Source organism: Megachile rotundata, chromosome 8, assembly GCF_050947335.1.
Source record: "Megachile rotundata isolate GNS110a chromosome 8, iyMegRotu1, whole genome shotgun sequence".
Classification (NCBI taxonomy): domain Eukaryota; kingdom Metazoa; phylum Arthropoda; class Insecta; order Hymenoptera; family Megachilidae; genus Megachile; species Megachile rotundata.
This window is the reverse complement of record NC_134990.1, coordinates 17,041,940-17,064,780: the sequence shown is the minus strand read 5'-3', so window position 1 is coordinate 17,064,780 and position 22,841 is coordinate 17,041,940. Positions and strand designations below refer to the sequence as shown.

The window sequence follows — 22,841 nt, the reverse complement described above, 5'->3', positions numbered from 1 at the left end:
AACCCCTTAAAACGGTTTTACTGCCGTGCACGGAGCGCAACGACGTCTAGACGGCAGGATCGTAAAGTTTGACCTACTCACCCCCTAGCAGGGGCGGGAAGGGAGCTTCTCATCCCTCTCGCGGTGTCTGGAAACGTGAATTCCTTAACCTGCGCATCGTGGACCTTGAAAAACTGGGCCAAAGGGTTCCGAGCCAAGGGTTGCTTCGCTGTCGGATTCCGCGGGGGTGTTTGGCCCTCGCGAGGGTGAAATAAACGCGGTTGGTAGGAATGGGATGCCGGGTCCGTTCGATGAAAATCGAGGGTCTGGTGCGGTGGAGGGTGGTTACGATACAAATTGAAACATTTGAGGATGGTTTTTGCGAGAGGTAACTTTTTAAATCGTTGGAAGTTTTCTTGGAATATTTTTTGTCTTTTTCCTTTGGAACAATGTACGAATGATGCGTAATCGATTAGGAAAGAATTGTTGGATTTTTAATGAACTTTTGTTACCGCTCGCTAAATATAACCTTTTGTTTGGTATCGTTAATTTTTTCGTACGGGAATAATGGAAAATCATTGTTTAACGTTAAACATTTTGACCGAGAATTAAATTTCGCGTGTGGATAATCGGAAAATTTTTGGCAAAAGCCGCGCTCCGCTCGAACGAACAACAGCGGAATATCGTACATACACCGATTCGTGTATACATTGTAATCAAACATATTTTTTTTCTCTTTAATATCCTGTCGAAAATCAAACGAGAGCATAAAAATTTCTTTCCAATATTTGCTTTGCCCGCAGTTACGGCGGAATAATATTTACAACATCGTCGTTGTACAAATCTCGCGTTATTTTTATTACTTCTCCTCGCCCTTTGTTGAACATAATATTTACGAGACGACGTGGCACGCGAAAAGTGAAAAACTACGGGCCTTAATTTAATTTGAAAAATCTGTCTAACGACCGGTAATCGAATAGCGATAAAACGGTGCAAATTTATCATTCCATTATAAGTCGGACGGTGTTTTATTCACGGCTGTTGTTTTACGCGAGGGTAAATAAATCGTCGAATCAATTTGAAACGTTTTATCGAACTGGTTGCGTTGGCGATAACAGCGGAATTACGATCCTCTTTAACAAAGCCATAACCATCCCTCAAGCAGCGCATCTCGAACCTTGAAAAGTAGGGCAAAAGGTTGCTTTCAACCCCAACGCGAACAGTGGAGGGTCGTAACGTCGTAGGGGTGCTCGACCCTTCAAGGAATTCCACTCGGAGGCACGGTGTCTTTATCGGAAAATGGATTATACAGGAAGAATACCTTAATCCCTTTCTTTTTCCATTCTAACCCTCCACGGATTCCTGCTAAAACAAATTCATTCGACACCTTTATAAATTATCCAGAATACAAACAGGTAACGCTGTGCGCTTTTCCACAGATTTACGAAACGGAAGTTAAAAAATAATTGTAATTTTCGGGCATATTTGTTCGACTAATGCTCTCGGAACGAGATAAACCCTGATGGGAAAATTGGTCGAAAAATCGAACGTTTTGCCGGAACGAAAGTTCATAATATTCCGCATAGAAATTAATTAAAAGTTATTTTTCCAACGAATCGTTTGATTTCCTACGATATGAAAAATTCTGCGGCAGTAATAGCTAGATAATAAAAGGAAAGAAAACGAAACGGGGTGCACGGTTTCGTCGAAGAGAGGAAATTCATAGTGAATGAATCCTTCGCGGTTCCTTAACCTGCGCCCCATTGACCTTCGAAAGTGGGCTAAAGGGTTCCCATTCCCTACCTCACTTTGCGGAAAGGGTCGTAACATCGAAGGGGTATTCGACCCTTCGAGGAGTTTCTCCCCAGACGTCTCGGGACATTTCCATCGGATTACGATTTAAAGGGAATCTCCAGAAATTCCACTGCCTCGTGTCGATTTTTAGGAACGTTTCCTCTCGATCGATTCGAAACAACTTCGCGTTGTAATTCACGGGAGAAAACAATGAAATTAAAATTCGAGATTCAAAACTTCTCTCCAGTTTTTAGTACTTCGTTTCGAGCGAAATTTAATAGTAGATATTCATTCGACCGAGTGTACATCGAAGTCGATGGAGGTATTAATTGCGACTCTTGAGTAAAGAAAACTAATTGGTTCGAACTTCGAAGACTGAATTTTGTAAAATTCTCTGAAGAGTAATTAACGAGTAACGTGTTAATACTAAACGAACAAATCGGTACGAGTGCACTCGAAAACACAGCAATTAGAAGATCTCCGACTTACTCAAACAGTTTCTGTACACGTTACACGGAAAGACGAAGAATCTGAATATTATTTGTAAAATATGTTTGAACGTAGATATCGCGGATAACTCGCGAAAAGTGGGAAATTAAAATTAAACGCGATCGAGAAATAGCGATTCAACGTCAAGCTGGTTCGCGAAATTAATTAAAATTCAACGAAAAAGTAACAAGCAGGTTTCGTTGACTTTTAATTGGGAAGAACGATTGTAAAATATAGGGTAAAGGGTTGAATATTCGTAGACAGCGTAAAGGGTGGCCAACCCTTGAAGAATTTCATTTCAATGCATTTTTCCCGATTCCTTTCCGACCGTGTTTCCATTGAAGACGATATCAGGAACGGCTGCACGATCGATCGAGCACGTTCTCCTTCCTTCGCCTTATTTTTTCCTCTTTCGAAAATGGGAATTTCATTTCACCCCCGAGCACTCAAACGTGCACGTTTCTTCCCTTACGTAGGACGATGTCAGAATCGAACGTGATTTTTATTTTCTCGTCAATTTTTAAGAGCCATCATTTTCGACCAATCGCATTACACGGAATTACGGCATTAATATTTAAAAAACGTTTGCCCGTTTTTGCCATAATTTTTTATAATTTTCCCAATTTTTTCTTTTTTGAAAGAGGGTTAACCCGTTCGGAGACGAAATTTTACTCGGCCGACCTTTCGATCCGAAAATGGTTGGTGTCCTCGCAAAAGTTTCTTTCCCCTGTAAGGCGACGAATCTTCTCTATTTACGGAGCAATTTTCGAAACTAATTACTTAGCCTCCGTCAACTTCATTAATACGGAACCGAGCGGTCAGAGCTTTACGCTGAAGGTAGAGATTTCGAATATGAGTAATTAGAAGCGATGCTCATGACCGAAGACAAGTAGTTTTTTTTTCAGCCTCCCTTCTCCGGGCAACGGCTTTCCCCGGTGTCGGCCAACGATTTTAATAATCTCTCTAAATTAATTACGAAACAGCCGCGCTCGTTGCTCGACGATGTTCGCTGTAACGAGCCTCGGTTGAAAATAGGGCCTGAAAGGGCTGCGCTGACGGTACACAGGGAAACGAAACTCGAGAAGTTTCGCCCTTGAGATTATACAAGCCGGAAAACTCGGTCAAACGGAAAGTTGGACCTAAAGGGAGTAGTCACGTGGGCCTTTTTTTCAAAACCGTCAAACAGAGTGTGCCCACAAGTTGCGCGATATACGAGAGGGACAGAGAGAAGGAGAGTTTTCAAGTGTCCATGGAGCTTTTAACGTTAATTGCAAACCTCCTGTCTCACTTTTTTTCCGACGTTTTTCATTTTCTTTCCCTCTTCCATCTTTTTTTTTTGTAATATTTTTTTCTCCACGACCCACGTACGTAGACACGCGTGTATGTGCACGCTCGATGTAAACGAAAATTACACCCTTAGCAATTTTTCCGCGCACTCGACGCGCGGATTTTCATCCCCGTGCGCTCGAAAAATTTAAACGAGCCACGGATTCCCTTTGAACAACCTCGTAATTACTACGTTTTACCCTATGATTTCGATCGTGAATCTAAGATCCTGCGACGGAGCCAGCCAGAGATGAATGGGCTGCAAAATAGGCTCGGTTTTAGCGAGACCAACAGCTGGCTTAATTGCGCGAATTACGTTTAAACTCGGTCTCCCGCGCTTTTGGATCTTGGAAATTTCACTTCGTAGCCTTACCAGCCCACTCTTGTACGCGTTTCGCCACTTGTTCTCCTGCCTTCTTTTCTTTTTTTACACAACTGACACTCGTTCTTTATTTTTTACGCGTTTACCCTACCCTGCAATTTTATTCTATTTTCTCTGTGGGCGAGTGTAAATTGTAATTCGATCGGTGGTCCGCGTCGTAAACGAGTTGAATCAAATTCAGGAACTTGCCTTGGTTTTAATTTTAAGTAGAATAGGACGGAGACGAAGTTACAGCGTAGCGTTTTGTAATTAATTGCAACATTGAAACACGATTTCGCAAGTATACCGTATCGGTTTAAAAGTTCGGAGAAAAAAATTGAACGGAAAGAACGCTTGTAACGTATCGATTTAAACCTTGTCAAATATAAATACGTAACGATTCGTCGATATTTTTGATGCAAAATTTACGTATTAATACTGTCCATTAGCGGTATGCAATTTTCGACGATGAATTATTCGATTCATTCTACGAGTGTCGATAGTGTCTTTATATATTTATTTTCCGCGGTGTTTAAACTTTAAATTGACCTAGGATATGTGCATTTTACAGTAGCGACGAAGTGGTATCATTTTTAAATGATAAGTTTGACACGTAACGCGTCGATATCAATCGTAACAAGATTCGACGATTGAATAACTCCCTCGTAGTTGCCGTATCGACGAGATCATTCAACCCTCCATCCGGATAACTCGTTTCGATCCATTCATCCGAGTCGCGATGGCCAGTGTTTCTCACTTGGTCTGGCACGGTTCGCAACACGTGGTGGTGACACACTCTCCACGAGGATACCCCTCCTCTTCGGCGTGGGTGTGTTTACTTGATCGCATACACCAGTCGCAGAACGCGTGGGAGAGCAATCGCACGCGTGAACGATAGAATTACGCGCGTGGACAATGCCCAGTTAACTCGTGCCGCTTCAATCCATTCGAGGTTAACCTCTCGTTATCTCTTATTTTCCTTTTTCGTAATGCCATCTCTCCGGCGGACGAGAAGACTGCTTTTTACTTTCGATATTCGTCGGCAATATTTTAGTCGCAAAACGCGTGTACCGGTTGCATTAAATAATGTATAGGACACACACGGGCGTGTCGTTACCGTCGTCGCGGCTCCGTACGAGTCGATTTAATGGCTACGGCGAAAAGAAGCCGACGGACGAGTGGAACCATGTGTTGTTCCCTTTGAAACACCGCTCGTTCCGTTCGACATTTTTATACCGGCTCGCCTGCCACTTGGAAGTGATATAAATGAACGTTTTGTTTGCGAACCGCTTCTCGTGTTCGAGCCGTGCATCCTTTAACATCGTTTTGGGTTATGGAGGATGTTTTAGGATCTGGCTTCTGTTTCGGTAATAACCACGGACGCGCGAGTATTCAAAGTTACCAGGCCTTCAATCGAGGAATCTCACGAATTCCCCAGTGAAAATTTCTTTACTCGAAACAGGTGTTTAACCATCGCCCGTTCCCTTATCGCTGTTTATTATTCTTCAACGATATTTATACGAGTGAATGGGAATTCGGGTCTCTTTTTTTTACGCCGGAGAGGGTTCGAGAGTTTTTCTAGTGGCTTAGAGCCTTCCTAATGAACTGTGAACTGATTTACGGGAACATCGGGTCAGGCTGAATACTTAGAAAATGTGTAACACGAAGTTCGAGTCTTCTTTAACGTACATTTTTCTTCCCTTTTATCCGTCAACGGTCGAATATTTTTCCATCGATGCAGGCAAACGTGACTAAAAGATTAGATTACCGTTTTAATGCACGAGAAAATATGTACAGAATCCATTTTTAATAATTATCACATTCTTCTCTTGTTACCGGACCATTTCTTTTTCGACGCAACCGTAAATCGAACTATGTGTGGCCCTTTTCCTAAATGAAGCGGGACAGTTTCTCCGATGGACCGTGGACCATCGTGTAACGCGATATCGTAGTCACACTCATTAGTATCTCTGATGCTTTAATTATAATCAGATATCTTTTTCTTCTGGACTCGAAACGAATCGTGAAAATGTTCTACTACTAGCTCGGGATTTCAAAGCACCTAAGCACCTATCAGATAATTAATTTACCATAATTATCATTTAAAATTGCTATTCTACCTTTGCATTTTATTCATGAGCAATATCATGAGTATCATATCGCGTCTATTATATTTTTGAGCTATTTATAATTGGCCAAAGTAATGGTCCCAGAAAACTATCTATCGAAATAAGAGTTAAATTAATTTCGGCAAAAAATGCTCGAGAGTCGGATCGTGTTTACGTAACAATTCCGAAAGCGAAACGAAAGGTAAGGGCGAAACGTAAAGTTCGTAGGAAAAGGGTGAAAGTTGTTGTTTTTAAAGGGCAAAGAAGGGAGCGAAAGAAGTGGAGCAAGCTCCAGACAGACGAGACGCTCGTAAAAGCTCGCGTTCAGACTCTAATAACCCAGCCTCGAATCAATCCCAACGCGGAAATAAAGATAAAGTTCTGATCGCAGATAAACGTCGGGACGACGTAAAATATTTTCCAGGCCGGCGAAACAGCGAAGCCAGAGGAGATTGGAGGGCAGACGTATAGGTTTATGGGTTTCCGCGAACAGACCGCGGCCATTCCGCGTGTCTCAAGTACCCCTTCCATCCCTCTATGGCAACCCCTGTCGCAGAGGGGTTGGAGTTGGCTGTAAAAATTTTACTGCGAATTGTCTGCAGACTCGACCCACCCGCCACCCGACGTTACGACCGGGAAAAATAGGAAATCCCCGGGAAACTGGTGGAAAAACTCGTCTGGGTCAGATCCCCACCTCTCTGCTGCACCCTCTTTCTTTTTCGTCATCTGGGTCAGCCAACCTGCTTTCTTGAGCGCTCCGGCCACCTGCGATTATCTTAGCAATTTTATTTAAGCCTTTTCAAAGTGGTTCGTGTTTCTTAAGGGTCGAGTCCGAGGGTTGTTTCTGAAACGGGACGCTCTGAATGCACACGGTTTCTATGGATTATTTTATTCCGATGACATCAATTAATTAAATTCGTAATTCTTTCGATAAAACGGTGCATTTCTCGAATATAAATAAAACAGTTCGCTTAGGACGCGTGAATAATATGTTTGTCTACAGGGGGTTGAAACTCTCGTGGAGCCCCTCTCGAGGAAAATGTGTTTTCACGTTCGAACGCGACAAGTTCGAAGATCGTTTCGTCGGTTCACTGACCAGAATGTTTGAGAAAAAAGGAAGAAGGAAAGGGAGAAGGGTGCAGAGGGGTCAGAAGTCACGTAAATTCCAGACGCTCGGTTATCGGGCCAACAGCAGCCCAAAACGAGAGAAACCGAGGCGACAAGGGAGAAGAACCGCCAATTCGGGGCCAACTGTTGAATTTTATCACTCCCTGTCTCCCACCCTGTTGGTTGCCCTTCGTGTTTCGAGTGTGCGACGCGGCCAGAGGGGGGTAGGTTAACGTGACACAGACCACATGTGTCCCGTACGTCACCCTTCGCTCATTCCTCTCTCTTCTCGTCGCTCTTTCGTCCAGTTTCTAGGCCTAGCCGACGCGACGAAAAAATTAAAAAGTCACGAAAGCGATACGGCCCTGACACCCTGTGGGAACACATGTGTGTTCTTAGATAGCCCCGAACGAAATGGGAGGAGTGTTAAGGTCTTCGGAACGGAGATAATCCATTGAACCCGTGCTTCCTTCTCTTTCTCCAACAAAATTTCGATCACCCCCGCGTGAAAATTGTTAACATTTTATACAGCGAAAATTTATTATTAGTCGACTGTTCGATGTACGGGAATTAATGGAGCCTTTGTTCGTTAATGATTCATCCACTACTCTGATTGAAATATTAAGATTGATGCGTGTTACGGTAAAAAAGATGCTGATAATATTGATTGATCTTTTCGGTATGGTGTTAAGCTCTCTGATTAATGGGACGATTAAAGATTTATGCATTCGAGTACAGAGTTTTCTTAGCAGCGCGTTTCTGAACCTCGAACATTCGGATAGACTTTAAAGTAAAGGATTCTATAAACGCGACTCGATACTCGAAGAGATATCTTTGTTATACAAAGTTTCTCGACTTCGAAGGTTACTTATACGTCGCAATATATTACACGGGTAAGTCTTTCTAAAAATTTTCGTACGTCAAAGTGTCTCGTCCAGGGAGGTTAATCGGATAGATGAAGATTGAATGTTTCGATGTTTGGTATCGTGGTTTATTCCGTGAAAGGAGTTCGATTATTTACTGCCTCGATTATTCATAGTTTCTATTATTCCTCGTGTGCCATTTGTTTGATTCATTCTTCTGGCAAGCACGACGCCGTTCTATCAATCTTCTCTTCTTAACTACCCCTGCGTACGTGGAAGGGGATGAAACCGCGTACTTAAATTCGCTCGTATTTTTTCAGATAAAATCTTGGGAATCATTTTTAACCTCTGCGCAGCGGTGAAGTTCAGAATAGGCGTGGGTTTACTACTCGTTTGTTGAAGTGATACAAAATTGCACTTGTCATGTATACGCGTGTTTAATAAAGCTATCCGATGGTTCAACGCCAGATAAATTTCATGGTCGATCGGGAAAACCGGTAGCGCGGCTTCGAAGTTCGAAGCAGAAGAGCAAAAGGTGCGTTGAGCAGAGTTGTGGGACAGGTCCCGTACCCGTTCGTTCGTAGCCACGTGTACCCTGACGTAACCCTTGAAGAAGTATAGTTTTGCCAGCTGGCAGCAATTTATCAGGTCCCTTGAACCGAGCCAATGTCGAAGACGGTGCCTCGTCGATCGCAGTTTCAGTTTTGTCAAGGAAATCCGACGCGATGCCTGTTCGTTGTGTTCGATCTCGTCTCTTTCCGAGAATCGATGGTCCGTCGAGACCCACCGGATCGTCGCCTCTGACTTGTGTCATTAGTGCTGGGGCTGCCTCGACTATAACTCGTTAAAATGACGACCAAGCAGATCAGGTTTTTGGGTCGGTTTTCTAACGTCGCGTTCACACTGGCGCCCAGAAAGCTTTTCACCGAAGCACCGTTAATGCTCCAAAATTCTTCCATTCGTATTTTCTTGCTAAATAATTATCGCGTTGAATCGTCGACTTAACGAGGCTCGTCTATTTGCTGTAGAAATAACAAGAAAATAATAACGCTATCGAATTAATATCGAGTTAGCGTTCGCTGCTAGTGGCTCAGAGATCCAAGGAGGATTCTGAAACGCTTCGTCCGGTTTTGCTTCTTCTCTAAACAAGTTAAACAGAAGAGGAGGCTCTTCAGAGGCATTAAGAATTAAGTAGTCCTCTCCAAACATCGAATCGACCCATCAGCTGGCGAGATGCGGCAAGACCAGAGCGATGCTGCTGGTGTGAAAACGGAGCTTGAGGTTCTTTATAAATAGATCGCCTCTTTTTTCACCGGCAATTCTTTAATATTTCAACTTTCCTTATGTAGCACTGATACGGAGGAGCTCGTGTAACTAAGGGTTAAATTTATGACTACTCGCTTGCGTGACAACGAGGACGCTAAGAATTCATTTATCAACGTAGAAAATAATATGAAATCGTAAGAGTTATCTTAGAAAAAATATGGAGTTGTCGACGTAACATTTATACTTCTTTGTAAGTGGAAAACATCCCCCGATTGTTAGGAGAGACAACTGAAAGGAATCGAACGTAATAGATGATCCTTTATGAGCATTGACCACGAGATACCATTATGAAAATCTTTTTGAAAGTTTGATAACGTTCTCGAGGGTGGAAAGGGTTGTTGAAGATGGCGGCGCTAACCGTGAAAGATTGACAGGAATTGAACGACGTAGCCTACTTTGGCGATTCGAAGCATCGGTCCCGATCGATGCACGTTGAATCGTGACGTGGATCAACCTGAATAAGAAAAATTCGAATAAAAATCTAAAGCTCTTGTTCGGTCCCTGAGAAAACACGAGTCATCAACTTTTAAGGGGTGATTACAATTTTCCTTTGTGTTTCTATCCTGAATCGAATCCGCGTTTGTAACTCTCCAACTATTGGTAGGAACATTAAATAATCTAAAATATACAGAGAGATTAACTGTAAATTGACTTATCGAAAGTGTTAATTCGCAAATTGATCGAAGAATCGTTTGAAAAAGGATAACGCGTGTTGAATTGTTGGAAATAAAAGCAGCAGTTTGCATGGTGCACGGTGAACAATTAAGTATCGTAGATTAAACTGTTTCCATTTAATCCCAGCAGCGGGTAGAAACGCGGGATTAACCATTTACTTGGCGTTAACGAAGGAAACGTTGTAGCGGCGGAGGAAGGAGGGGAAATGAATGAATAAATATATAAGTAAATAAAAAGATAGCGGAAATAGGAGAAAAGGTGGTGGTTATCATATTCTTTTTCTTGGCGAGTCTTTAACGAAATTAAATCTGCGAAGCAGCTCTCGCGAAGAAACTTTGAAAGTTTTCTCTTTTTCGTGCGCTTTCACGGTCCACTTCTCTTTGGTTTCGCGGTGAAACAATAAAAATCACAAGACGGGGAAGGAAAAGTACGGGGTGGAGAAAATTAAAGGAAATAGCTCGTTCTCTATGGAACGTAATTTCCGGTATTTAGCAGGGAAAATATTCCTTCCAAGATTTTTCTTTTTCTTACTGCCGGCTGTTTTAAATCGTCCTCGCCGTGACGATTGTAATAATTTCGTTAAACCGATTACCGCACATTCTTTTTGCGAAATTTTATCGATGGATATCTTGGACTTAATTGGCCTCGACGAAAAACATGTGGCCCACGTACAAATAATTCGAGAATCAAACATAATTTATGACAGGTAAAAGGACAATAAGGGTGCTTTGATAAGGGTTCACGGAGTTATGGTCCATCTATCACTTTTTTGTTCTTATTTTCTCTGCTCGAAACGGCCTTTTCACCGACTGATCCTTTTCAACGGTGGTCATCGTAATTCTAATAAAATGTGATTTATAAAACAAACCTCTAAATCGAGAATCATTAGTTTCGTCTTTATCCTTGCAACTTTAACGCGAGTATTTGTCCCTCGTAACCCCTTAACCCCGATCGAATTGCCATCGGTAAGAAAATTCGACTGGAAGAAACCGCGGCTACTCTCGGTGGAGAAAAAGCAGAGAACAGAAAGAAAACAGAAGGGGAGGGTATCGAGAAGAGCAAGAAAGAGGGTGGCAAATAATGGTAGATAATGAAAGGTAGGGTGACGTCACAAGGTGGTATCCGGTTGGGTTAGGTCGCGAGTCGTTGTAGCAAGCCCGTTCTCCCCCGTTGGCCGTAGGCGACGCGTTCCACGACGAATCTCACCCCTCTTCGTCCGCCAGCATCTAGCTCCTCCACCATCGGCCGTCGTGCCGAAAAAAGCAAGGCTCGCAGAAAGGACGCCCGGCGTCGTGGCGCTCTTTGGCTGATCAATACACGCCGCCTCGTACGCGAACGGACGGTCACGCATGTGCACGGTGTGGGCTCTTTCTTTCTTTCTCTTTTCACCCTCGACTTTTTTTTCTCCCTTTCTCCCACGACCACCCACTTTCCTAGCGTTTCTCTCTGTCTTCGTTCGGTTCTCGCCGCGTTCGTCTTCCTCCTTTCTTCGTCCAACCCCCCTGCAACCGTCTCTTCTTTTTGCGACTCTTCCACCACCTCCCCTGTTACTCGACCCTTTCCAAACCCCTCTGTGTCTTCTTCGTCCCTCTCGAGTATCTCCGGCCGGACACCGTGGACGCGTGAGATTACTCTTCTTTCCGAATCGTTCGATTCCACCTCGAATTTCTGCTGGAAATCATTTTTCGGTTAATTGCCGATTACTCTTCCACCCCTTAAAACGCGACTGCATTTTCGAATTAGACATACTTTACGCGTCGATGTAATCGTTTCAAAAAATTATCTCGTCAAGCTTTGTAAATTTCGTAGACAGCTACTCGAATTAAACAACGGTTGTAGGAAAGAATTTATGGAACTGAATTTGGGAATGCGAAAAGGGATTAATTTTTATCGCTCCGATTAACTGCAGTGCTTGCTAAAGCAATTTTTCTAACGCTTTTACGTACGTTTCCTGATGAACAATTAACTCGTACAAATTAGCAATTTTGTTACGCGTTAAAATTTATATAATTTATTCGACATTGGCTAGCAAGCGCGCGATGATATTCTTCGAATGGTAAGGGTTTATGAGAGTCGTGCTAGTAAAGGATGGCCCGTCTCAACTGCTCCATATTATGTTTCTCGTCTTGATTTTATTCGAAGGTTTTTTAAAATGGTCCTATACTATAAGCTTTGGTTTTATAATGAATATAGTACCTTGATTAATATGTATGTAATTCATATTCCGATAAAAAGAAATTCATAAAATGTAACGTTTCAATTGATCTGCTTTAATCACCTATGCATTCGTATATCTTTAAAGCAACATATCAATTTTCTGCCGTACATTCAAATTAGTTTTCCTTATCTCTTGCACATTTATAAGTACTGTAACAAGTCGGTTGTGAAATACAGAGAGAAACGCGATAGAATTTGATTATAAATTAAAACATATATAATTGCGATCGCGGGAATTAAGGAGTCGGAGCGAAAAATTCGCCGGACGTTTTGTGGGTCATCGAGCAAAATCCGATAATAGGTATTCGAAAATTAATCGAAAAATGAAATCGAAGCGATTCGCGTATCTGTTGACTGTTAATCGTATTTAATCGCGAGGATGAACGGAGGATGAAAATTTGAGTCTTTTCAATTAGCTACTCTTCTCGATGCGCGTCTTGGCGTACGTCACGCTATACTTTCAGAAGTTTCCGCTGATTCGATCCTCGCAACCACCCCCGTTTCTATCTTTCCACCCCTCGTTCCCCATCCACGTTTCTCCTTCCCTGAGACTGGCCGATTTTTTCCTCCCGTTTCCTCGGCTCCTCGATTTTTTTACATCTTTTTTCCCTCCTACCACCCCTCGGACGGTCGTTTCACCCCCTGCTACACCCCCGTAGCCCAGTACGCCCGGAGCGCCCTCCTTCTCTGTCTCTTTTCTCTTCTTTTTCGTACGCCTTTCTTGCTCTTCTTCGATCGTATTCTGTCTCTCTTCTCCGACCACCACCACCGCCACCACCACCATCGCCACCACCCTGCCTCTTCTCACTCACCCTTCTCTCTATCCTTGTGATTTTTTTCCCCGGCCACCCTCCGACGCCGGGCGTCGGCGTTCTTTTGCTATCGGGACGTTCTCTCGACTATCGGCCCGACCACCTACTACCAACGTGTACGGAACAGAGAGAGGGATGAGAACGAAGGGTAGTTGCGAGGGGGTTGGCTGCAGCGCCTGGATGCGAGCTAAAATGTATTTTTTTTTTACCTTCTTTATCTTCCCTTCGAGCTGCTCGTGGTAGGTTGGATTACCAATCCGGGGATCGTGGAGCACGTATTTCCATTTTTTCCCTCCTTTTCGCCTATTTCCATCCTCCGTCCCTCTTCCACCCCGTTTCGCTTGGGCGTAAGGGCTGGATCGGCTCGAACCACCCCGTCGAGTTTCCGGCTCGATGGAAATTATCGAGTTGGATTTTTGAAGGGCTGTTTCGTGTCCACCGAGGGTGCACGCTAGATGCAGGTGTTCCGATCAGTAAAACAGGGTTAATTGATTGTCTTCGCCTTAAATGCCGTTTCGCTTCCACCAACGAAAGAATATACAATTTCAACTATTTTAACTAATTCTCGATATCGGCAAAAATTTATTATTTATACGAAACGCGAAGGAAGAAGAACGGTCGGCTTTTGTCTATCGACCTATTAAAATTAGAAGGAGAGACGAGAAGGGGAGGGAACAGACAACCCTTGCAGGAAATGTCATAGAAATGTCAAAGGATGACATTAGGACGGTCTCCAGGCATCATCCTGGGATCGAAGCTCTTCAATTATTCGTTCGTCTCATTAGGGGATCCAATTTTAAGTGTCACGTGACCGATCTCGATACCATCTGCCAGCAGACGAAGTAGATTTAAGGGATGATCCGATCTCTTCCTGTTCGAGAACGATTCCTTCCCCTGCGCGAGATCCTCCACCTTGCTGTCTCTCCTGGTTTCCGATTTTAAAATAGAAATAGATCATAGTGCTAACTTCCGGCGGTGCTTGGAAATACTCAAGGCTTTTTCTCTCACAAACTTTCTCACCCCTGATTCCATGACCACTTACTTCTCCGTGTAAAAATAAATTTTCCTATAAAAATAAAGAAGTTCGATTAATTTCTTTCTTAGAAGGAGAATAATTTCGCTATCTTTGGTACGGAAGATAGAAATTTTATTTTGATAGAAAGAAAGAAAACGGTAGTAAGATAAGTTCGTCTCTTTCTTGTTAAACAGCATCGAATATCTTCGGATCGCGAAGCGAAAACGGGATAAAGAAAATACCACGGTGAAGATTTTGTTTCAATAAAAACATCGTGGAGTCGCGTCGCAATATCCGAAGGGATTTTCTCCGGCGTTCGGAAGAGGGTAAGGGGTTTTCTTCGTCGTCGTAGGGCACGTTGACCATCCTCGCTCCAAAAATGCATATCCCTTCGCGGTCTCGGACTTTCTCACAAGAATCGAATCGTTTCACGAGCCACCTGTAGAGCGAACGAACCAAAGCATCGCCCTTTCGACGCCTTATGGTGTCCCTTAACCCACTTTCCAGCTTCATTCTACCATCCTCGATTTTACTCGAACGTAAAATTCGACCCCATCAAACTACTTCGCCTTATCGATCCTTTATAAAAGTAAACTTCCAGATATTTCGTTATCCGAATCGCTAAAGTTATGAAACGTATAAAACGTTAATTACTACGCGTAACGATTTAACGCGCAAAAAATTGGATCGTTTCGGGCTTTTCTACGACGCAGGTTACGAATCCTCGAAGAAAAATACGCGACCACACACAAGGTCCTTGGTACGACGGAGGGAGGCATGGGGTCGTCTGCGGTTTACGAGGTCATGAGAAGGGAAACGAGGTCATCCCTTAATGTCCCTAACATTCTCGGCGTCCTGTGGCTCTGACACACATATATTCGAGTCGCTGTTTAAACCATCCCGGGCCGTTCAGGATCGAGGGTGGACACGTTTCGCGTTATGGGAATATGGTCGAGGACTGTGATGAATTTTCTCCGGGCAATTAGCGAGACGACGAACGATTTATAGGGAACAAATTTTGTAGAATTTCAGAAATTTTCTTTTTACAATTTCCACACGGTTGATGTGGACTTAGCAAAGTTTTTATAACGTTGTATTCGTCCGACAAAGGTTGATCAATATTCTAAATTCTTATTTTTACGACATCGATGCCATGAAAAAAATCTCGGAGAGTTCTGTATCGTGGTCACGAAATTTTTCTACCTCCCGCACGTAACAAAATGTGTAGGAAAAGCAAGGATCGAGGGGTGGATTGTTTATCTCCGTTGAAGGCCGAGTGATGCCCAAGGTCGTAGGCCAGGCCTCAACCACCCTCGTCTGTGTTGTGTCTAGACTATAGACGATGCTTTTCACCCCCGTCGCCATCCTCGACCCCTCTCAACCACCCCCAACCCTCCACTGCTTTCCGACGTATCACACTCCATCACCTCGCCAACCGTTTGCTTCTCACCTACAACCCTCGCTGTATAATGCTAAATCAATTATTTATTTACCTCCCTATTGTTTTTTGGAAATCGATTAATTTCGCCCGCCTTTTCTCATCATTTACAACGTAGTATCGTACCTTTTACGACGTAGTATCGCGGTCAAGAGAACTCCGCAATGTACGAAAATTCGATCGTTGTTTTTTTTGAACGAAACAAATAATTCACTGTACGCGTAGAAAATGTATAAAAGGCGAGTAACTTTAAGCAGATTAAAATATAGATTTTGAGAGTAACGGTACCCCATTCTGTATGTTACAGCAATGCAATCCCCACGACAAGGAGAGCGACTACTGGGGCGGTGGACGGGGTGCGAAACAAGGTTACGAGGTGAGCCAACCGCTTGCACATATTTCAACAGAATGGCCGGAATTTTCACGGTCCCTGTGCTAATTCTACTTAGTGAAGCGCAGCACTTTCTGTTGCAGGCGAAAATGAACGCGGACCACAGCCAGCTGCAGAAGGGTGAGTTATCTACTTTGCATTCTATTCTCGATATCGTCCGACTACTTCAATTCGAGTCAACCCGTCGATTTATTTCTTTTTAACCTCGTACTCGTTACGCGACTTTGCTGATTTTTTTTAATCAAACCTGCGTTCGCGATACATTTCCGTGTTACTTAATCGCGGAACGTCGATGACTAAAATGTCGTAATTATGCACCTCACTCGACCTTTCCCCAAAAACGTTCGGCCATCGAGCAAACGTTCGGCCAAGCAGCGTGCAAATATTGGCACTTAATGTTCGATAGCGCGGCCATTCGCAGATATTGAAATAACAGAACCGTACGACGCTGCTGGACAATACGACGTAGACTTTTTTTTCAATTTTCGATGAATTGTGTTTCGTTTCGATTCGAGGGTGCGAGAACCGGGGGTTGCTGTTTGCTGTGGCCTCCCGAATATTTCTATGGATCGAGCCTTTCAAATAACGCTGGCTAATTGAGAAATTTTCGAACTTTAAATGTTCAGTAATTCTATTAACTCAAATATGTTCCTTTTCTTTCTTTATTTATTCTCGCTCTTTTCGGGTTTACATTTAAAAAGAACCATCTCAATGTTTAAACAGCTCTTATAAATAGATGCCGAAATGCTAGTCACAGACGTGCAATGTTCTTTTTATAAATCTGACTAAGAAAAACATTATGCACCTTTACGATTTAATCGTTACGAAACGCGAAGAACATTTCGGAATTTCAGCGATTCCGTGTTAATCTATGATATTATGATAAATCAAAGACCAAGGCGAAAGATTTGCAAAATTTAAAAAATATGAAAAGACCGACTATCGATTCGTCTGGCGGATTCGCGATTGACGGTGCCGGACGGGCGCAGATCCGGAAGGTGATTTCATCGGCGCGAAAGAGAATTTATCGCGAAATAATACAACGAACAGACAGACCTTTTTGACCGGTGCAGGATAAAAGAAAAAAAAATGGGCAGAAAAGACGGGCCAGGAGCTGACGCACGCCGTGTGTAAACAGTTCGTAAAGCTTCTCTGTTCGGTGTTCGAAACCGGTTGTGATTTTGCATCCGTGACGTAAGATCGTCGATTAGGATCGAAACGTTGAAGTAGGCAGGTTTGAGGTCGGGCAAAAAAACACGCGTGAACGAGAATTTATCATTCCGTTGTGTCCCTGCGTCAAGTCCTTTTTATTTTTCACCTGTTAGCGGACGTTCCCTTGGTCCTTCTTCGCTCGCGACTTCCTTCTTCCGTGTTCGAGTTTTCGTGACCCTCTATTCATGAGCAACCTTCTTCGAAAACCTCTGTTTCCTCCGGGAAGTGGGTCAGGTTCAAGGATCTCCGTCTACCGCACACTTTCTTTTTTTCGTTCTTCTCGTTTGTAACACCGAATAAGGACGAGACCGAGTTCGGGAGACTCTAGAAATTTTCGCCGATTTGATTTATCGATCGACCAGGTTTATTCCGCCGATGACAATTATTATCGTTGATCAGGTTAATTCGTAATAGGATTACTTTTCGAGAGAGAGAGGGGGTTCGATAGAAACGAGAACTGAAACGATCGATCCAGCGTTTCCCTAAGCAAAGAAAGAACGCTGGCATTGACCCAGGCCATTCAGCCCGTGATTTTTTCCCCCTTAGTGTTCTCCCCGAAGGGATTAAGTAATCGGTGGCTTCACTCGTAAAAGGTGAAGCACGTTTCCATAAATGTTTTTCACTGTCAATGACACGCGCGACGTGTCGTGTAGATCGGCCATTTACGAGACGCGAACGCTTTCCTCTCCAGCTTCTCGGCCGAGTCTGACGTGCTCCCGTGTACCGATTCACCCGATAAGCGGAAAGAAATCCTACAAAACATCCAGCGATTATTCAACCGAGTATTTATTGCTCTATGCATTTATTCGATTTCTCGTTATTTATGCGCGGTCCGCGTCTTCCACGGTATCATATTCGGGGACCGATTTTTCGGACAACGAACGACGCGTCATGGCTCGAAATTTCGACGTCATGCGATCCGTACATTAAGGATTAGTCGTGAGGGACGTTTTACGCAAACGTTTCGAGCTAATTTTAGGGCCCAGAACGAAAGTGTTCCCCGAATTCGATTTCGAGACACGCGAGCCGAGGATAATGACGGTCTCAGAGTTAACGAGAAATTGAGTCATTATCTAATTCGCGTGCAACTTGTTGCTTATTTTCTGCTTTTCATTTTTTCATTGCATAATGCGATTTTTATCCAGCAGATAATTTGCAATCAAGTACCGCGATCATTCACGGGATAAAAGGGCTAACTTATTCCACGAGAAATACAGGCAATTAAACCGATCTTCCTATTAGGCCCATAAAAAGTAACAACTACAATTATATTTCCGACAAATTTCGGAACACGAGAGAAACGTCTAGCGCTATCGAACTTAGCATAATCGCGCGTAAGATTAAGATAAAAAATAAGCAGAAACGAGAGATAAAATTGTTGGTAGCGCACGAAGAAGCGAAACTCACGGCACAGTTGTTTCGAGTCACGATTTCGTCACGACTTCCGTTTTCGAAACGTAATCGCGGCAAATGGTCGTCTCTAATGACCGAATCAGCTCCGCCATGGTAATTCCATGCTACGAAACGACTCCCATCGGACTGTCTGTGATCCCATGACGCCTCGTTGCTCGTTAATGTAACAGATAACGACTTTCACCTATGCCGTGGATCTCTTCTGTTGTTTGCTTGTCCCTGTACGAGTCTCTTGTCGGCATGATTTTCTCGACACGGTGTTCTTTGTGTCGCCACAGGTGGTTAACACGCTGTTTTCAAGTGGGAATGATGAATATGTTAAGCAGACCGTTCGATCTATCGTGTATCGTTGCACGTTGCTCCTTTTTTAACGTTGCATCTCGCTCGTTTCTTTCCTTTATCGCGCTCTACCGACCTACTTGGAGTATTATTCTATTCGGTAGCGATATCGAGAAAAGTTCAACGTTTTCATATTCCATCAAGAGAAATTTGTAATGCGAGAAACGATGCTCGTGTCGAACGATTCTTCCGAGAGATCGTAACGAGGTAAACCTCGGGGAAACGTCGGCGAAAACTGTCGCTCGGTCGTCGTCGAGGTTGTAGGAAAATCGAGGAGGTCGCAGGCAGGGTAAAGGGCTCGTTTTCACGGGCTATGTTTCCGTAAAGCAACGCTTGAATCGAGTCGTTGCTCATCGACGAACTACCACGGACGTCGTGATATAAAATCCAGCAACGACCTCGTAAAACTTTGTGCCCGTCAGGGTGGTAAAATCTCCGAGAAAGCTATCAAACTGAAACTATGGCCGAAGGAGAAGGGAAAATAGCGACGGTGAAATACCGTAAAAACACCTGAGATACTTGATCGGCGATGCCAGACGATTACCAGACGGCGTGGCTGCGTCGACAAAAAGAAACTTGTCCCTTTATCCAACCAGTGACTTCGTCCTGCAAAAAATCTCTCCTTTTTTTCTCCTCGAAACACTTGGATCTCTTTTTCACGGAGTTTACTGGTACTTTAAGAGGCATTGGTGATCGATAGTTTTTAGACAATTTACGTTACCTATTTGTATAGTAAGTTAATATAGAATGGCATAGATTTTGGGGGAATAAGAACAGTTGAAAGCAATTAAGGAACTGACTGACGAAAAACTCTGGAAATTCCAAAAAAGTCCCCTCTTTGGACTATGTTCGAGTTTTTTGAAAGGAAAAATATTTTTGAAAGAATCTGGTCGATTGCGACGAGACCGGCTCTCGTATGCGGATCCCCTTGAAAATTAGCGGCTTAATAGTTGCTCGATGACATAACGACCTTGCCAAAGGCGCATCTGATTTTAATTCCGTTCCGTCTCGCGATCTTTCGGACAATGCTGGCCCCAGGCGTCGGCTCATCGACCAAAATGTCCTCTCAGATAACGAGACGCCTTGTTGATCCTTCTGTTGTTCAACATTCTTCTTTTTTATCCTTCTTTCCTCTAATCTGTATTTTACGATTAGGAAAAAACTCAGATATCAAAAATTCTCTCGTTTTCGAAATAATTTATCGTAATCTAAATCGTCTTTGCTTAAAACCCGCTGCATCGATCACCGATGTCGCAGAACAAGAGGGATTTCAATTACGTAACACGTATTACGAAGATCGTATCGACGGAAAAATTGTTACATCCTCTAAAATCGTGAGCTTGGCGAGAAAAAAAGAATTAGCAGCTATTGAACTACACCTTGAACGCTTCGGTTTCGTAGAAAAAAAATGACTACCGATTTACACTTTGCTCCATTCTTACATCCAGGTTACTATGCAAATCTACATTCGCAGAGAATATTTGTTCCCTCTCGAGTTGTTCAATAAACATCTTTTATCTTTCGCGCTTTGCATATTTTGTTTTATTCTGTTACGCGTTTTGAATAGCACACTCTCTATAGACTGTTTTAAAAAGAAAATTGAGAAATCTGCCACTTGGAGATCTAATGACTTCGTTTTCGATGCACTTACGGACTCTTCGTAACTCGGTTCGTTCGTAACGAATTATTTCTTAGAAACGATGCTGCTAAAAGATTTTCGTATATTGGATAAACCTGAGAAAATTTCGAGAGTCAAAGCACGCGACGGAGCGGGAAGAAACGATAGCAGACACGTTGAAACGCTCTGTACACGCACGATTCACTTCAAACTTAATTATGTATGCGCGTGTATTTATAAACGTAAAAAGGGTTAAGATAATCCGGTCGTTTTTTAGCCGAGCCAAGTGGACTCGAAGCAAATTAAAATGAACATTGAAATTACGCGAAGATTAGATTGGTAAAAATGAAAAGTGCACGATGCACCGTGATACAGCGAAACAGATTGAAAGCGTGCAAAGGCAGGATCCTTGATCCTTCCGACTCGATGACGTCAGGATCGCTGTCGACGACGAACAGATCGAATATTCATGAGACTCGAGGAGACAAGCACTAAGCACAGGCCACGGTGTCGTGTTGTTCGCTGTTGGTTACGACAGAGATCTTAATGCGACGAATGAGAATCGTAGAAACGAGATAACAGTTTCTTTATCGGTCTCGAACCTTTTACCCTTGCTTTGACTTTCGTCTTTTTTTCATCTTTCCATCGGCTTCCCCGATCGACAGTTTCTCGATTTTCGCTGCTCGTTCGGAAATTGGGTCCACGTTATTTTCGCCGTCGGTACGAATGCAAGGTGCGCCTCGATCGGAGACGCTTCGAAAGAAAGGGATTGTTGGCTCGCGAGAGTAAACGATTGAAATTCCCCGACGAAAGAGGCAGCCTCGTCGAATTCCGGCTCGTTTCGACGCAGCTGGTAAACAATTATAAACATGTGTCACAATGGAGACAATTGCCACGCTCCCACGACTATTAGCCGCGTTTCCCGCTGCTCCAAGTTCCGCAAAAGGGAGCCTCCTCGCCGCGTTGTCTATTTATTTAAATTTTTCTCGCACTCGCGTCCCTTGGTCCATTTGCACCGATGCTTCGTTCGTCGGAGAAAAAATAATGTCGAAATCGAATAATGTAATGATTTATAAATAGAAAAATATTTCGAACGAAACTACGCAGAAAATGGACGCATTGGTCGGTGTTTTCCGCGGTATTGCGAAATTGCGTGTGCTAATTGCCGACCGAAGGAAAACCTGCTTCTGTCCCCGTGCGGCGTCAACGGAGCCGAGAATGACGATCAGGACCCCGGTGCACGAGATCGCGTATGCAAATGATAATTATCGAGTTCAAGCGCGCTAGAAAGATCAATTAATTGTGCCGCGAGGAGAACGGTTACGTGGTCGCGACTCGTTACGCTCTGACCGATTTGACGACAGTTCAGAATCGAAGGTAACAGCGAACGTGAATCGACTTCGGTTATACATGGCGTCGTTTAAATAATTAATTATACGCTCTGACATGCCATTTTGCTCACCTTAATCCTCTATTTTCCGGTAAACTTGCATCCAGCAGCTGATCGAACGATTATATCGTAGCGATTGACCGTCGAACTTGTTTTCTGACAAATATTTCGTTCGATCGTGCACCGGGCGATTAGAACGAATATCGGTTCGCGGGATCGGAACAAGTTCTACGATACGACGAGCACGAGAAGATTGATATTTTGTTGTAGGTGGCATTTTATATGTTCTCTTTTCCCCACTCTTCGTTCGAGAAGTCGATTACGCACGATAGAAGGATAAGAAAACGACCGATTAATTATTACCGCTAATTATAAAGAAACTGGCGTATCTACGAGACATTTTCTTCCATTCGTATAAAATCCCGCCTTCGGAATTCTCCATCGATTCTACCGTTTATCGCTGCTCGATAATTTTAGTATACAGCTTATTTCGTGAAATTACAAACGAACATTCGCTGTTTATCGAAATCCGATAAAGTACATAGATGGTAGAACGTAAAAACGAGCAAGCGGAATCCGTAGAAGCGAACAAAGTGGAAGTTTACAGAAAGAGAGGGGAAGGTCTTAGAATCGGTTCATTTGCAAAATGTGTCATTTATAAAATGAGACGCGATGCAAATTCGCGCGAATGTTTATAAGCGACATTAAAAGAGAGAGAGACAGGTCCTCGTGATTCTCCAATCAAGGGTTAAAGTCTCGCGTTCGCATACGTACGAGCAATTATACGAGTTTACCGATCAATTAGACGTAAATAATATCCGATAAAGCGGAGAAAAAAGACGCTCGCAAACATCGATCCATGATTTGTTAAAGTTTGAACGATACGCGTACGTACGTATGACCACGTTCAGCAACGTATGATTAATTACTTTTCCTGCTCGATGCCGCATGCGTTGTCTACTTTAGTA

The 22,841-nt window shown here is 43.3% G+C and overlaps 1 protein-coding gene across 2 annotated transcripts in view; it reads left to right on the top strand.

Moving 5' to 3' along the window:
* The window catches only part of LOC100877359 (zinc finger protein rotund), a 136,894-nt gene that overhangs the window by 61,323 nt on the left and 52,730 nt on the right, over positions 1-22,841 (top strand). Inside the window, exons 3-4 of one of the 2 annotated variants that reach the window (XM_076534273.1) lie at positions 15,818-15,886; positions 15,985-16,021. In XM_076534273.1, coding sequence (XP_076390388.1) covers positions 15,818-15,886; positions 15,985-16,021 — 106 coding nt within the window. Of the gene's footprint in view, positions 1-15,817; positions 15,887-15,969; positions 16,022-22,841 lie in introns of both variants that reach the window. The other variant, XM_076534272.1, reaches the window with a different exon arrangement.